At 41.4% G+C, this 17,825-nt stretch overlaps 1 protein-coding gene across 1 annotated transcript; it reads right to left on the bottom strand.

Annotated features, from left to right (window-relative positions):
- Positions 1 to 411: 411 nt before the first annotated feature.
- On the bottom strand, positions 412 to 16,462 carry mn1a (meningioma 1a). The gene is made up of 3 exons (XM_063014049.1): positions 13,357 to 16,462; positions 6,673 to 6,724; positions 412 to 1,972 (listed from the first exon to the last, which is right to left on the bottom strand). The coding sequence occupies exons 1-2, from the start codon at positions 16,460 to 16,462 to the stop codon at positions 6,714 to 6,716; spliced, it is 3,117 nt and encodes a 1,038-aa protein (XP_062870119.1). The 3' UTR covers positions 412 to 1,972; positions 6,673 to 6,713.
- Between the last annotated feature and the right edge of the window lie 1,363 nt (positions 16,463 to 17,825).

Raw genomic sequence — 17,825 nt, 5'->3', positions numbered from 1 at the left:
CCAACGATGCTGCTCCTACTGGATGTGATGGTACCCTGGTGTGTCTGCACCAAAAATGACTGGACTGAACAATGAAGAACTGTGTAAATCCTATTTATTTAAAGTATCCTCCAGGCCACCCAAGGAGGATAGGGGTCCCTGCTGAGTCTGGTTCCTCTCAAGGTTTCTTCCTGTAATTTTAAGAGAGTTTTTTCTTTGCCACTGTCGCCCTCGGCTTGCTCAATAGGGGTTTTTTTTGTCTGTCGGTCCTGGATTCTGTAAAGTCGCTTTGAGACAATGTTCACTGTAAAAAGCACTATATAAATAAATTTGACTTGACTTGCCTTGACTACAAATCTGAAACTTAACCCCCCCCCAAAAAAAAAGTGGGAAACAAACTGATCCACAACACAGATGCCAAAAGACAAATAGTTTATGCACTCAATTCATTTTATATTGTCGAGTGTCAGGTGCAGAAAACAATGATTTACAACATATTTTTTTCAATGAATTCATATTATACAGTTGCTATACAGTTTTATTTACATTACCTTTACATTCTAGAGGAAAACCATCCTTAGCTTCGTAAATATTGCAGTAAAAGCTCTTAGTTTTCGATGCCGACAGCTTTTCGTTTAAAAAGTCACTTCCGCATCTGAAAGTCGGTTCAAAAATGAAAGGGATTCATGCTGTGAAAATCCACATGAACGTTAAGGGCCTATTCAAGAAGAAAATGATGCATCCTGATTAAAAGCAAATGAAAAACAAAACAAAAAAATAACCAAACTAATGATTGTGGAAGAAATAATGATTGTGAGAAGGAGGTAGTGCACGAAAACACTGTCAAACACCAATAAACTGGTCGAGGATCTTTTTAATGACCAAAAGGACACCTATTTTCTTAAAAGGAGAAGTCTTTTGTCACTGGCTATTGTCCCCGCTTGAATAGGCTGCCAAGTCTGGCCAAACATATTCAGCAGCAGTTGGTCTAAAAGCAGGGAGAAGCTCAGTATGTCAATGAAGGCCGAATGAAGGGGAAAACCCAAATAGAGAAGAGTATCGGCTTGAAACAATAGCATTCCGACACTGGCCAGGCAGGCCACAAAGGGATGAGCTCAGCCTACATATCAGATTTCCAAAAGCAAAAAGGGGGGGGGGGGAGTGAAGGGAACCCCCCACTGGCCTTTCAAAGTCAAAAGGTTGACCCACCACAGTCAGAAAAAGCCAAGTACCCAGGACCAATCAAAAAGCCGAAGAACTGAGGAACTAAAATAAGATTTATTCACGGCTAAGTTTCCATCTTTAACGGAAGGACTGTGGTGAATGCTTTTTTAAATATATACCCCATCGCTCACAATAACGAAAGAGATCTAATAAATCAAATAAATAGAGGAAAGTGGGAGTAATCCAGCAAGACATAGGATGATCTAGAGTGACCAGAAACCATGTATCAACATCCCTACATTACAAAACACCTCAGACTATTCTGGTGCTCACTCAAGTCTTAAAAAAATGAGGTAATCAAAATGAAATTAGAAAAGAGAACAAATGGCAAAAAAAAAAAATCATATTTGTTAAAAGCAATCCGTCCGTGCCGTCCAAGATTCCGATCCGGTGTGCTTGTCTTTCCCGAACCACATAGTCTTCGCTTTCTTTTCTCGTGGAGTCTTCCAATAGACTCAGAGTGTGTGGCTCCTAGCAGCATCGAACACGCACAGTGAGATGGCGGCCTCGCTCTTCCTGATGAGCGTGTATCCAATTATCGGCGGAAAAAGAAACAGGAATATAGCACCACGGTGATCTGTCAGGTAGAAGCGGACAGGGAGGTCTTCCAGCTCGAATACGAGGAGTGCTTCTTGGGTGCTTAAATTTGTACAGACAGAAGAAGCTTTGCGGGATCCTTTATGTCCCCACACTCTCCCTGTGTGGTGAGGAGACAGGCACTGGCTTCATTTAGGTTCTTCTTCTCTCCCATACCAAGCTTGAACAGCACCTGCAGAGAGAAATAAACCAGGGAGAACACAAGCGCGTTAGCAGTGTCACTCACTCGTTTTCTTAACCGCTTATCCAATTAGGGTCGGGGGGGCCCGAGCCTATCCCAGCTTTTCAATGGGTGCAAGGCACACAGTAACACCCTGGACGGGGCGCCAGTCCATCGCAGGGCAGGCACACATACACACACCCATTCACCAATAGGGCAATTCAGTGTCTCCAATTAACCTGACTGCATGTTTTTGGACTGTGGGAGGAAACCCACGCAGGCAAGGAGAGAACATGCAAACTCCCCACCCCGCCTGGGGATGGAACCCAGGACCTTCTTGCTGTGAGGCAACAGTGCTTTAGAAGTTCACTCACTCACTCACTTTCTTTATCGCTTATCCAATTAGGGTCGTGAGGGGGTGCTGGAGTCTATCCAAGCTTTTCAATGGGTGCAAGGCACACAGTAACACCCTGGACGGAGTGCCAATCCATCGCAGGGCAGACACACATACACACACCCATTCCCTCATAGGGCAATTCAGTGTCTCCAATTAACCTGACTGCATGTTTTTGGACTGTGGGAGGAAACCCACGCAGGCAAGGGGAGAACACGCAAACTCCACACAACTCCCAGTGGACTTTCTTAACCGCCCCGCCTGGGAATGGAAGCCAGGACCTTCTTGATGTGAGACGACAGCGCTACCCACCGAGCCCACTGCGCCGCCCTTTAGAGGTTCACTCACTCACTCACTCCCCTTTCTTAACCACTTATACAATTAGGGTCGCGGGAGGGTGCTGGAGCCTATCCCAGCTTTTCAATGGGCGCAAGGCACACAGTAACACCCTGGACGGGGCGCCAGTCCATCGCAGGGCAGACACACACACATATACACACACACATTCGCCAATAGGGCAATTCAGTGTCTCCAATTAACCTGACTGCATGATTTTGGACTGTGGGAGGAAACCAGAGCTCCCGCAGGAAACCCGCACAGACAGGACCCGGACTGCCCAGCCTGGGGATGGAACCCAGGACCTTCTTGCTGTGAGGAGACAGTGCTACCTAATGGCAGCCGGTACGACGTGTGTTTTTACCGCTGCGCCACCTGAGCGGCCTTTATTATCGTTATTAATAATTAAGAGCCTGTGTGGCGTAATAATAAAAGCCACACTGCTGCGAGAGAGTTCCAGGGGTTCAAAAACTGTGCCAAAACAAACATGCGGACGAATGATCCGCTGTGGCGACCCATAGCATCATGATCATAATTTATTGGAATCGTTCGTCACTGATTTATTATTATGTTTATTATTATTTTGTTTTATCCTTAGCCGGGCTACATTTAACGTGTTTTCTGTAAGCTAAGAAGCAGTAGAGTAAATTCATTTATTATGAATGAAGAATAAACACCACAGGGAGGTAAAGGACAATAATTTAGGAAAACTATTACAAATAATACACTAACTACAACACTATTTATCAATGTTATAGCATGAGATTATTATCAAGCCAACCACTTTTTTCAAGTCAAACCATCCTAACTACTGTAAGCTCATTATTCTGTATTCTGTATATTTTTAATAATGCTAAGTACCGTATACATCTGGCTTTTAACTTGCTTATTTATGTAGTAGTTTTTGTGGGGAGCCATAACATTAAAACCACCTCCTTGTTTCTACACTCACTGTCCATTTTATCAGCTCCATATAGAAGCACTTTGTTGTTCTACAATTACTGACTGTAGTCCATCTGTTTCTCTACATGCCTTTTTAGCCTGCTTTCACCATGTTCTTTAATGATCAGGACCACTACAGAGCAGGTGGTGGATCATTCTCAGCAGTGTTAGTGTGGTATGTGTTGTGCTGGTATGAGTGGATGAGACACAGCAATGCTGCTGGAGTTTTTAAACACCGTTGTCCACTCACTGTCCACTCTATTAGACACTCCTACCTGGTTGGGCCACCTTGTAGATGTAAAGTCAGAGACGATCGCTCATCTATTGCTGCTGTTTGAGTCAGTCCTCTTCTAGACCTTCATCGGTGGTCACAAGACGCTGCCCACGGGGCACTGTTGGCTGGATGTTTTTGGTTGGTGGACTATTCTCAGTCCAGCAGTGACAGTGAAGTGTTTAAAGACTCCATCAGCATTGCTGTGACTTATCCGCTCATACCAGCACAACACACCACCACCGTGTCAGTGTCACTGCAGTGCTGAGAATAATCCACCACCTTTGTTTGTTTATTAGGATTTTACCGTCATGTTTTACACTTTGGTTACATCCATGACAGGAGCGGTAGTCACTCATTACACAAGGTTCATCAGTTCACAAGGTTATATCAAACACAGTCCTCGACAATTTAGTGTTTCCAATTCACCTCACTTGCATGTCTTTGGACTGTGGCAGGAAACCGGCGCACCCGGAGGAAACCCACGCGGACACAGGGAGAACATGCAAACTCCACACAGAAAGGACCCGGACCGCTCCACCTGGGGATCGAACCCAGGACCTTCTTGCTGTGAGGCGACAGTGCTACCCACTTAGCCACAGTGCCGCCCTATCCACCACCTAAATAATACCTAAATAATACTCTGTAGTGGTCTTGTAGGGGTCCTGACCATTGAAGAACAGGGTGAAAGCAGGCTAAAAAGGTATGTAGAGAAACAGATGGACTAGTCAGTAATTGTAGAACTACAAAGTGATTCTATATGGTAAGTGGAGCTGATAAAATGGATAGTGAGTGTAGAAACAAGGAGGTGGTTTTAATGTTATGGCTGATCGGTGCATAGCTAATAGTCACTAGATGCCTCTCTAGGAAAATGCTTCATTTGCTTGCCATACCGGTGCTAGGCAAATCTTATTGTGTTTGGAATCTATTCCAAGATTTAGGGTTGACTGTGAAATGTAGGAATCTAGGAATCTGGGAGGAGTCTGTTGGAATCAGCTTTTAGCTCTCAACATTAGCCATGACTTGATGACTTTTTAAACAATCTATTCTAGTACAACCAAAATCAGTAAATGTTGGGATAGTATGGAAAACGCTAATACAAAAAAACGCAATTTCTTACACTTAGTTTGACTGTTATTTAATTGCAGACAGGATGAACCTGAGATATTTCATGTTTTGTCTGCTCAACTTCATTTCATTTAATAATAAACATCCATTCCTGCATTTCAGGCCTGCAACACATTTACTGAGTTACATTTGGCATACAAATGGCACTTAAAACTGAACTGTAAAAAAGAAGCCTTGTGTTGAGTTCTCTGGGTTTGGAGGCTATTGTGGTCATAGGACGCTGGACGCTGTGTCCTCAGGACCAAAGACAAAAAGGACTGTTATCAGCTACAAGTCCAAAAGCCAGGGTCTGTCATGGTATGGGGCTGTGTCAGTGCCCTTAGCAAGGTAATTTACACTTCTGTGATGGCAGCATTAATGCAGAAAAGTACATTGAGATCTTAGAGCAACATATGCTGCCTTCAAGACGTCATCTTTTCCAGGGATGTCCATGCATGAAACGTTTTATATCCTCTGTGCCAAAACGTCTTTTAAGTGTTGTGAGAAGGAATGACAACATTACAAAGTTCCAACTTTTTTGGAATGTGTTACTGAAGTGTAGGGATGGATGTATATTAACACAAAAAATAAAGCTGACCAGACAAAACATGAAATATCTTGGGTTCATACTGACTGCAATGAAAAAAAAAGTCAAAGTCAATGTAATTTTGCATCATTCATACTGTCCCAACTTTTTTTCTGATCTGGGGTTGTCTGTACAATCTAAAGATGTATATGATGTAAGTTAAGAAAATGACACTACACCGACTAGGCATAATATTATGATCACAGACAGGTGAAGTGAATAACACTGATTCTCTTCATCCCGGCACCTGTTAGTGGGTGGGACATATTATGCAGCAGTGAACATTATATCCTCAAGGTTGATGTGTTAGAAGCAGGAAAAATGGGTGAGCATAAAGATTTGAGAGAGTTTAACAAGGGCCAAATTGTGATGGCTAGACAACTGGGTCAGAGCATCTCCAAAACTGCAGCTCTTGTGGGGTGTTCCCGGTCTGCAGTGGTCAGTATCTGTTAAAAGTGGTCCAAGATGCCGCTCAGGTGGCGCAGCGGTAAAAACACACGCTGGAACCAGAGCTGGGATCTCGAATACATCGTATTCCTGCCGGCTAAGGCTGAGCGGCCACATGAACAACGATTGGCCTGTTGTTCAGATATGGGCGGGACTAAGCCGTATGGGGCCGTACACAACGCTGAGCTGCACTGCACTCGTCAAAGTGTAGGTGATAAGATGCATATGGCATGCTACCCACGTGTCGGAGGGAGTGTGGGTTAGCTTTGTTCTCCTCAATCAGAGCAGGGATCGGCATTGGTGGAGAGGAAGCATGATGCAATCGGGCAATTGGACACGCTAAAAAGGGAGAAAATGCATAAAGGAAAAAAGGGTGCCAGGGTCATGGGCGACCAAGGCTCATTGATGCACGTGTGGTCCGATCCATCAGACGAGCTACTGTAGCTCAAACTGCTGAAGATGTTAATGCTGGTTCTGATAGAAAGGTGTCAGAATACACAGTGCATCACAGTTGCAGGGCTGTTTTGGCAGCATAAGGGGGACCAACAAAATATTAGAATATGGTCATAATGTTATGCCTGATTCCAGTTTAATATTCTAGACAACTCAAATGTTTAAAATAATCTTACCTTCTTGTTAACAGGAAGGAGCGATCCTCCAACGACTGATTCTACCCATGCCCTTTGGAAAGAAAACAGAAAAACATATTAGCATCATACCGTAGGTTTAAATTTATTAGGATTAGAGCGTTCACACTCTTTCAGATCGGTCCTGCAAACGATCACAGTGGGACGAATTTATTACTCCAGCTTCAAGACGTCTACCTGTCATTGTTGGCTAGTTTAATCCAGACTCTTAACACCCGCCAACTGAACTCCAGGAGTCAATTGGACGCCTCCTCGCACAAAAGCACAGGAACAATTTGGCACTCGTACTCACTTTTAAACAAACGAGTCCCTCTTGGACCTGTTTCTGTACGCCGTTCATGGTTCGAATTTCTATCGACAAATTTGAATGAGATTACACCGAAATATCTGACAGAGCTGACGGCCAGTGAAGCAGAGGGATATGAAAGGACTTTTCAGGGTTTTTTTTTTTTTTCTTTTTTTCTGAGGCCTGAAACGCACTAAGGGAGTCTCACATCTGAGCCCTGGGGCCATACAGGGCCTGCCTTCATGAGCTTAGGGGCTGGAGAAGGGAGGGAGACACTAAGAAAATGTGGAGGAGAAGAAGAACTAGGAACTCGGGCCAGCTGTGGGGCCCAGCGTGGAAGGCTTGCTGCTGTCTGGATAGTTAACTGCTCCATCTGGCTCTCGAACACGCCGCCTTCGGCCAGCACGCTACACGAACCAAACCTCCACATATGGACCAGCACAAGCAACACCCTTCTGCTCCATATACAGCTCCGATTCACTGATCTCAGAAACATATGATACAGAACATGACCAAGGGTTCGAATAGGAAAAAGTAGCGAACGCTACAGAGAGGCTCAATAACACGGATACGTGCTGAGGCAAAGCTGTAGAGAATGGAGCAGAAAAGTGGTTCGAGCCTGGTTCCATCCTACAGCAGGGGTTGAACAGGAGGAGGGTACTGCAAGGAGGGGAAGACGTATAAATCAAAGCAAAAAGCTTCGGATTCCCTGATGTATCTGTGCGAATGCAGACCTCCCTTTTGGCAAGGGGGAAATGCCAAGACAAGATCTTCATTTTTCTTTATGTTCTTAATGGAAAAAAAAGGGACCACGTACAGGGGAGCTCTGGCGGAACGCGTCAGGCACCTTAATTCATTCAGATAGACAAACACTCCCATAAAAGGTATGCTTCGGTAAATCAGTTAAGTCCACAAAGCACCGTTCTGGCTAGGAGAGTCTTTGCAAGGTGTGGGACCATCACGGAATGTCTGAGAGTCTGACAGTGCAGGTTAAAATAAAATGAGAATGCATTTAGTCCTCTTTTTCCTTTAAATAATGTAAACACGTTTTAAGGGCAGAAAAAATAGCTGTAATTCGTAATTAAAAAATTAGATAATAAACAAATTAAAATGTCTAAATTATATGATCTGCAAATATCCTATAGAAAGGTTAGTTTACTTTAAGAAAAAGCTTTTAAAAATGGTAAATAAGGCATAAATTATGCTTCACACCCTTTAAATAACACTATATGTAATATATAAAGTAAGGCAGCTTTAACATCTGTACTCCACATCTCAACACTTTGTTGTTCTTTTAAGAAATGAGTGAGCAGACTGTGGTGTTATAGGTAAAACTACAAATGACAAGGTCAATAGCACTTCTACTAATACTAAACAAAGTTCTCATATTTAGTAGGAGTCAGGCTGGTACAGTTTACTATGTCAGGTGGCGAATAGAGCATCAATTAGTATATAAGTATTCCGAATTCAATACGTACACCTCATACTACAGTATTTGTTTAAAATGTATTTAGTACAGTAAAATATGCCTTAAGATGTCATTAAAACAATATTAAAACCTGTGAAACAGACATAAATACACCGAATAGATTGTTAGAGGTGCATGTCCATAATAAAGGTAAAACTACAAATGGCGTTCGTGGTGCAGTGGCAAGGCCAGTAGCAGTTCAGGTGGCAAATAGGGTTTACAGCTTTGTCATTAACATCAGTGAGTATATAAGTATTCCAAATTCAGTACATACACCTCATACTATTTGTTTAAAAGGTATTTAGTATAGTAAAATATGCCTTAAGATGTCATTAAAACAATATTAAACCCTGTGAAACAGACATAAATACACTGAATAGACTGTAGAGGTGCATGTCCATAATAGCTGTTTCAGATTACCTTTTTATTACTATTTAAAATCCTTTTTAATACTACTTATTTAAGCATGAATGCCTGCAACGTCACATTCATATGAAGTTCATATCAATGTAAATAATTATAATTACCATGGGACTATCGGGTTATAGGTAAAACAAAAACAAATGACGTTTGTGGTGCAGTGACAAGGCCAGTAGCACTTCAGGTGGCAAATAGGGCATCAATTAGTATATAAGTATTCCAAATTCAATACGTACACCTCATCCTATTTGTTTAAAAGGTATTTAGTATAGTAAAATATGTAGTTATGTTATCTGAAAATTCCTGGAAGTAAATGGACCTGTGAAACAGACATAAATACACTAATAGATTGTTAAAGGTGCATGTCCATAATAAAGGTAAAACTACATATCACGTTCATGGTGCAGTGACAAGGCCAGTAGCACTTCAAGTGGCAAATAGGGTTTACAGCTTTGTCATTAGCATCAGTTATATAAGTATTCCAAATTCAATATGTACAGCTCATACTATTTGTTTAAAAGGGATTTAGTTATTGTGATTTGCATTAAAATATGCAGATATGTTATCTGAAAAATTCCTGGAAGCAAATGGACTTTAAAATCGCATTAAAACAATATTAAACCCTGTGAAACAGAAATAAATACACTGACTTTTTTAGATTAAATGTCAATTAAGCATGAATGCCTGCAACTTCACATTCATATGAATAATTATAACTACTAGGGCTGGCACTGATCCGATACTCCGATATTGGCCTAAATCACTGGATAGGATATTGGAAGGAAAAAAATTTGTAATCCGATCCGATGCTGTTGCTTAATGTAAATAACACAATGTAAATAACACTTAATGTAAATAACACAATGTAAATAACACTTAATGTAAATAACACAATGTAAATAACACAATGTAAATAACACAATGTAAATAACACAATGTAAATAACACAGTCAATAAGGCCATTCAGAAATTAAAACACACTGATCTACTTGAACTTGAGCATTTTAAAACATCATCTACTACTTCCTAAATATATATATATATATATATATATATATATATAAATAAATTAACTAAAAACACTGTTTTACAGCTTGTTGTATAAAGTGTCTACAATTAGAAGATGTGGATGTCAATCAAACATGATGGACCAATTAGAATTGACGCAATGCTTGGTTGAGATTTTCCGTTAAAGTCACGTTTTTAGATTATTAAACCCTGCTGGATTTTGAAGAGGACATCTGTGGCTGAATTTGTTTTATTTCATAACACTAATGGATTCATCGTTGAGGATGTGAGAGATCTCCAAGCCGGGACAAGATAGATACATTTGTTTATTTTTTATTTTTATTAAACTGTCTATAAATAATATTTTGTATTATTTATTTTATAATTTTTACGCTGCCTCTTTAAGGTGTAGACTTGAAAGCTGACAGACTAGACTAGAATTTTATATTGAAATTATTATTTATTCGTTAAATACAGATAAAGTCGCACTTTCAATTTTATTTTAAATGTTTGTACGGTGCTGATCAACAAGCCAAAAATGCTGCTAAATGTTCTGTGTGTAAAAGTGAAAATAAAAACAGCAGTTTTGTATAAGTGTGATGTAGGTTCTGTATTTATTCCTTTAGAATATTTGTTTCACAGTCTGAGCATTGTTATTCAGATAGCTGGTTTAACCATGGTGCATTGAGACATGTATTATTACTGCTTAGTTATTTGAGAGGAGAAATGACATATCGGATTGGTATCGGTATCGGCAGATACTCAATTTGCAGTATCGGTATTGGTATCGGACATAAAAAAGTGGTATCGAGCCAGCCCTAATAATTACTATGTATCGCTATATATCGATGATAAACAGGTGTCTACAGGTTAATGGCTGCAAATGTTAGAAGCTGTACTATGAATACTGCAAATTTATCAGCAACAATCATAATGGCATTTTATATATCTATTTATTTGTTTTATATAATTGGAAGCAGTTTCATAATTTTATAACATTACTAATGATATACAGACACTGAGCATGTAAGTAAATATTAGTTCAAAATATTACTAGATATTAATTAGGTGAAATTACTAAAACATTACATTTATTAATTTATATTAAAGGTTTTAATTCAAATATTCATTAAAGATCATTTATTATAAAGTCAGTTATTTAATAGAAATATTTAAGATTAAATGTGATGTTTACTGAAGGCATAAACTTATATTACTCGACATGATTAATTTGCTTTTATTAAGCAGTTATGTAATAATCATGACAGGCTTGGTCATAAACAGATGAAATAAACAATATTTAACATAGGTGTTTATTTTATAATTAAAATTGTAACACATTATTCATTAACTTCAATTATATTGCTGAGTATGTGTGGTGTTATTCATGTTTACTTTCTTGATTTATTAATGTTATCATCAATAATATATTTACCCTTAGATCCCCAGTTCTACTCCTATACTGGAATGTGACTGTTTTAAATATCGCACCTGATGATCTACACTGATTAGGCAATGAGTTGAAAAGCATTACAAAAGTGTTACATTTCTCACCAACACATACACACCGGCTTATGAAAATATACTGAATTTTTACTGACGTTTGTTAAACATTTACCTATCACATAGTTTTAAAAAGGCTTTAAATGATTTTAGGAATACACCACACTTCTTAGTGGTTTTCCTCAGCACATTACATTAAATTCCATGTTTATGTGTAGGACCGATACATTTACATAAACACTTTACAATGCTGGTGAAGCATCTAAATACATAAGCATGATTTTATAAATGCCTAATATTTTCCCATACTACACCCTATACAGTCTAGCTCCAGCTTTTACCCTCTATATTATTATAGCACATTTAAATTAGTAGTCGTCTCAGTAATAGTCCCACTGTGACCTTGTAGAGTCTTCCGAACTGCACTAATTGGTACTAATTCGCATCAACATTAAATTTTCATAATAGGTCTGTTATAGTATCACTACTGTCACATGATACATGACACACAACCGGTGCAAGTGTTGTTTCTAGGGCTGGCATAATAAATAACGTGGCGGAAAGGAAAAAGAGAACAAGTCAAATGAGGTAAAATGTTCTCATTTCTCAAACGCTGAAACACAAGCTCTTCTATATTAAGGCCCCTAAATATAAAAATAAAATAAAGTCTTTCACTAGTGACATCACTAAATTATTATAGAAATAATATATATAAAAAATAAAGTATTTTACTAGTGACATCACTAAATTATTATAGAAATAATATATATATATATATATATATATATATATATATATATATATATATATATATATATATATATAAAATGAACTAAATTATTAAACAAATAATTAAATTAATTAAATTATTACAGAAATAATGTATATATATATATATAAAGCCCTTTTGTGACATCATATATATATATAATAAAGTCCTTCATTAGTGACATCACTAAATTATTAAAGAAAAAAAACCATATATATATATATATATATATATATATATATATAAAATAAAACCCTTCACTAGTGACATCAGTAAATTATTAAAGAAAATATATATATAAGAAAACTGATGCAATTTGTTAAAAGAATAAACATATACATTATAACGAAAATAATAACTATTATTTTATTAATTATACCAATAATAATAATAATAATTTTAGGGAAAATTTTATAGACAAAAACACAACAAAATACTAAATTAATAAAAGAAGCTATTCTCTGTGAGTCTTTTTCATTTAATTACATTCATGCTTTTTCAATTGTTCAATTTTTTAAAAGTAGCACAGAATTTAATTTGAATTAATTTATTAAACTCACAGAAATGTTTTAATATTGTAATAAACACAAATGATTACAGACCTTGCAGTTAATATTTTTGTACTATAATAATAATAATAATAGTAATAATAATAATAATAATAGTATTTAAGTAATTTTATATTGCTAATACTCATTACCAATAATTAGGCTGCTGTGTTTAGTCAATGTAAATCCACTTTGTAAATGCTTTATATTGTTTAGATTGTTATTTTGCCATTTATTTATATAAATTGTAATTACTTGTTGTGGACAATTTAGCAAACGCTACAAGATGACTTTTTAATGAAAAGGCTAATTTAGACTGAGATTTAAGGTTGTAATCAACAGAGAAAACTAGCTGCTAATGTTTTAATGGCCGTGAAATTTATTTTACATTCGCCCTGAATCACTTCTGCAGACTGCTGCCTTCAAGCACGAGACGTACTACATTTCTGTCTTTACATTACATTATGTGGCTGTCACCTCCAGACAGAGTGTAGCAAAGTGTGCTAATTAAGGCTCAATTCTCCATGAAAGATTAGCTGTAAACCCCCAGAGGTTAAGCTACCTAAAGTTGTTCATTATCTGGCCATTAAGTCATCACAGTAAATTCAACAGTCCATAAAACCACCAATTCATCATGCTCTCAGTGAGAGTCGATTGTGTTTACCTTCTTTGTTGTCACTCTGGCCTCTTGCTCTGTCCCAGAATCCCATGCACTTGCCGTTCCTAGGGTCCTCGATCAGAGCCTTGTTGCTAGGACCATACCAGGTGGCATGTTGCTCTGTCATGAGAGAGTCAAGGTCAATGGTATTCACCGAGCCCTTGCCTGGCTCCGGGCTGCAGCTTGTCAGGGCACAGTCTCCGTTGAGTCCAGACTGGCAGTCTGGCTTATTGCCAGACTTCCCTCCGAGCGGCTGGTCCTCCGAGATGCTGAACTGCTGCCTCTGCAGCTGGATTTGAGCCTGAAGGATCTCTAGAGGATGCACATCGTCCTGGGCCGAGCTGTCCAGCGGCGTCCTTACCTGTTCCATGCAAGGTGTGTCAGGATAGCCACTCCTGTTATCTGAACTACACTTCAGGTTGGTTCTATTGGTCCTTGCATCCTCATTGCCATAGTTAGGGCTGGCATCATCTAGGTAATCCATACATGGTGAAACTCCATCAGACTTGCCCATACTTTGAATACCGCTATCGACAGAAGTCGTAAGGTCAGGCTTTCCAAAGGAAGGTGAGACGAGGACGCTTTCGGGCGTCCTTCCTCTGCCCTCGATTCCCATGCCCAAAGAAGATGCTTGCTGTCCCGGACTAACCACGGGGTTACTACTACAAGACGGGGAGAAATTTCCTGGACTTATGTGCCCGCTGTCCCTCCTTCTTTTTCCTCTCCCGCGGCCATTACCCATTGCTCCCTTGCCCTCATTCCCAGAATCCACAGCGTTGTCTGGGGAGAGTGTGGCAGTTTCCCTTTTTGCCATCTGGCTCAGAGCGCTCTGACCTGCTGTTGCATTGTTGTTATTCCCAGAGCAAGGCGTCTGATTATTCTGAGAACCATTGCTCTGAAAATACTCTGCTCCTGGGCCACAAGCCCCAACACCACCACCATTGCTATTTATGTCCTTCTCCACCTGACCTGGTTTGCGTTTGGCCTCATTTTGGCTCTTCTTATTAAAAGTTACATTGAGGTTTGGGGCCCCTAAACTGGCAATCATATTCTGGCAGGCAGTGGAAAGAGCTGCCAGACAGCTTTGGCCAAACACACTGTCTTTTGTACTGGCTTTGTTTAAGTTCCCTAAAGAGAGGGCCCCGAGCTTATTGACTGACAGGTGCTGGCTGGAGATGTACTCAGGATGGGAGGGATAGTTCCCCGGTGAGGAACTAAAGCCAGGGGGATTGCTTTGAGGAGCTCCCTGTTGATTCGGCCCCCCAGGAGGGAAACTGTGCTGCTGTCTCATAGCTGCCCCTCCAAATTCACTCTGTCTCCTGTCCATGGGTGTACTCGGTGGCACTTGTCCATCATCAGATGTCTGTACCTGCAGAGGATTGCTCATGCTGTTCTCGAACTGATTCTGTGGCCCGGGCGAATTTAAAGACTGCATGTCTACCCCTGGTCTGAACATGTCACTGTGTCCGTTTTGTGTCGGCTCCATCGGGTGAACGTTACCTTCTCTGCACTGCTGATGTGGGTCAGGAAACCAGGAGTTGTCGTGAGGTAGGTGGTGGCTTTGAGGATCAAAGTTTCCATGAAAATTATGCTTCTTGTCAAAATTCAAATGAGACATGCTTCCCGGCTGTCCTCTGTGGACCATGCCGTTTTGTGTAACGTCCCCGTGGTGACTTATTGGCTGCATGTCAGCTTGTCTCATTCTCTGCTGCTGGTTCCTAGACGCCATTTGTTTGATCATCATGGCCGCGTTCTGCTGGCGAGGCAGCGGCTGCTGTTGATGCGGGCCGCAGCTCAGCGACGGGGGTCCCGATTGAAAACCGTCCGTCACGTGAGCCGCGAACTCCCCCATGGGAGTGGGGAAGGCGGAGGGGGAGAGGTGGTTCTCAAGGCCCGGTCGATTATGTAAGCCACTTCTCAGGGGGCGACAGCTCTCTCCTGCAGAGCCATTTGGGGCGTCAAACCGTGGCCTTTTAGCCATATTTAAATAGGAAAAGGAGTTAAGGTGCTGCTGATGGGGTGGTTGGGGTCCAAACTGAGGGGCATTAAACACAGGCTCCACGAAGGGATGCATGTTGTGGTTGTTTAATCTGCGCATGGGATGATCCATCTGGCCGTGCTGTCCGTGGTCTACAACGTTGCTGTTTTGCATGTCTGGGGTGTTTGGAACGAAATCTGGTGTATGGTACAAACGAGGAAGCACAGGGGAACCAGAGTTCTGTCTAGCCATGGGTCCGGTTCTTTGCTGGGCCATGAGGTGATGTCTCGCAGGAACCCCTGGTTCCATTTTGCCCCTATTCCCAAACCTCTCCGTAAAAGCGTTCTGCTGAGGTAGCTGATCGACCTTAGAGCCGCCAATCATAGGAGCCCGGGAGCCGCCGTGATTGAAGCTGGGGAAATTACCCCCCACCATCTGGCTCCCTGCTTCACAATAGGACAATTTGGGCCCACCGGAGTCAGGCGTAGAGAATCCTGGCATGTCAAAATGGCCAGAGAGAGGATCACACGGATAACAGTACTGAGATCCGCCTGGCCTTCCCTGCTGAAAAAGTCGATAGTGCTCCAGCCTGTTACTTTCGGGAGAGGAGGACGACAGGCCGTGAAAGGACGCGGCCCGGTTCGGCGACTGGTCTAGAGGCAGACACGGGGCTGGGACGGCATGGTTTCCGTTAGGATGGCCGTGCATTTGGTAATCGGGCATGGCGGCCAGCCTCTGCTGCTGCGTGAGACATTCTCGTGACTGGGCTTCTGTGAAATGGTTGAATTCTGGCTCGAACATGTGCTGGTGGCCCGTGCTGCCGACACCAAAGCCGACGTGTCTGTCCCCATGCAGGCAGGAGGTGACCCCGTCCTGGTAGGGGTGTGAAGGCTGGTCAGGATTAAGCTGTTGGTTGTTGAAAGGCGGCGGCATATGGAGCTGGTGCTGTTGCTGCTGCTGTAGTCCCATATTGAGCATATCTCCATGGCCGTGAGGCTGGAATCCATACTGCTCTCTACCCGACACGAAGCCCAGACCCTGCATGGGCGGCTCGTTCAAAGGGCCCAAAACCGGCTCCACACCCACCGACGGTGCTTTCATGTCGAATCCAGGACTGTTATAGTTAGTGTTCATGGTTACTTTGCACAAGGCTTGTGCAATCACCTTTCATAAATCCGACCACACAAAGGGAATCAGAGTAAATAATCCAAAGCGTTCACCAATCCCATTTTCCGTAATCCAAAAGTTTGTTCATTTCTGAAAAGGTCCATGCTGTTAAAAAGTAAAAAGCAATAAATAAATACATACATACATAATTATTCAGATTTTATGCATTTATACATTATTAATAAGAGACTTTTATTGTTTATTATACTTCTATAATGTAAAATAAAGGCAAATTGGAAATACCTTCAGATTTCCACCAGAGATCAGGCGCGGTACAACAAAACTTTGCTTCTTTTGCTGACAAACTTGTGGATATGAGAGCCTGGAAGCCTAGGGTTCATGACTTTGCGGCGGATAGGGTTGCCAGCCAGGCGCAAAAACGCACACGTCCCATCTTCAGGTCCGAAATGCGCCAAATCCCCCCCTCCCCAAAAGAAAAAAAATGATCATGCACAGTGTAACCGATGTTGTTGGTCACTTCACCATTATGGTAAACAAGAAAGTGCGCAGAAATTGGAACTTGCGCTGCGGTGGTGCGTCCGTCCGTGCGTGCGTATACGCGCGTCGCTCGCTTTTAAACCGAAGGTCCGGAACGCACCGGAGCGGCCGCGCATCGATTAAACCTGCGCCGGTTCGACGTGTTTGAACACCGCGTAGTCGGTGTAGAATCTCCCGTTCATCTCCACGCCGCGCACATGATCTGTGATCTGTATGTGTTTACCTCTACAGTCCGCAACAAGTTTGACATTCCCTCATCTATTCCAGCGCCGCTCGCTCACCAATACGGACGCCGCGGCCGTGCGCAAGGGGGCGTGTCTTTTCTCCAAACCCCGCCCACAGAGACGCGAATGAAAAGCGAAGCGGGTCTGAATTGAAGTGGAATTACCAAATGCATCGGTACCGTTCTGCATATGAATAGCCTCGGTTATACTGTTGATCTTAACTTAAATAGCATATAGATTAAAGCCCACGCATATGCATTTCAATCCACGCATGTCTCAGGCAGGGCTGGACCCATTTAAAAGACTTGAATTGTATTCACTAACGTTCTGTTACCTATTCGATTGCAACAATTCGATTAAAGACACGAACGGCACCCACCCTCGCCTCTGATCACTGTCTGAAAGTAGTTTGGTATGTTCTTTCCAAGTCAACACACTTGTTTTTAATACTCCTAAAGCTTCCTAAGTTAAGGCATAACATTAAAACCACCTCCTTGTTTCTACACTCGCTGCCCTTTTTATCAGCTCCACTTACCATATAGGAGCACTACTTGACTGTAGTCCATCTGTTTCTCTGCATGCTTTGTTAGCCACCTTTCACCATGTTC

Source organism: Trichomycterus rosablanca, chromosome 18, assembly GCF_030014385.1.
Source record: "Trichomycterus rosablanca isolate fTriRos1 chromosome 18, fTriRos1.hap1, whole genome shotgun sequence".
NCBI lineage: Eukaryota > Metazoa > Chordata > Actinopteri > Siluriformes > Trichomycteridae > Trichomycterus > Trichomycterus rosablanca.
Note: the sequence above shows the minus strand (reverse complement) of the source record. Positions and strands in the feature narration are given on the sequence as shown.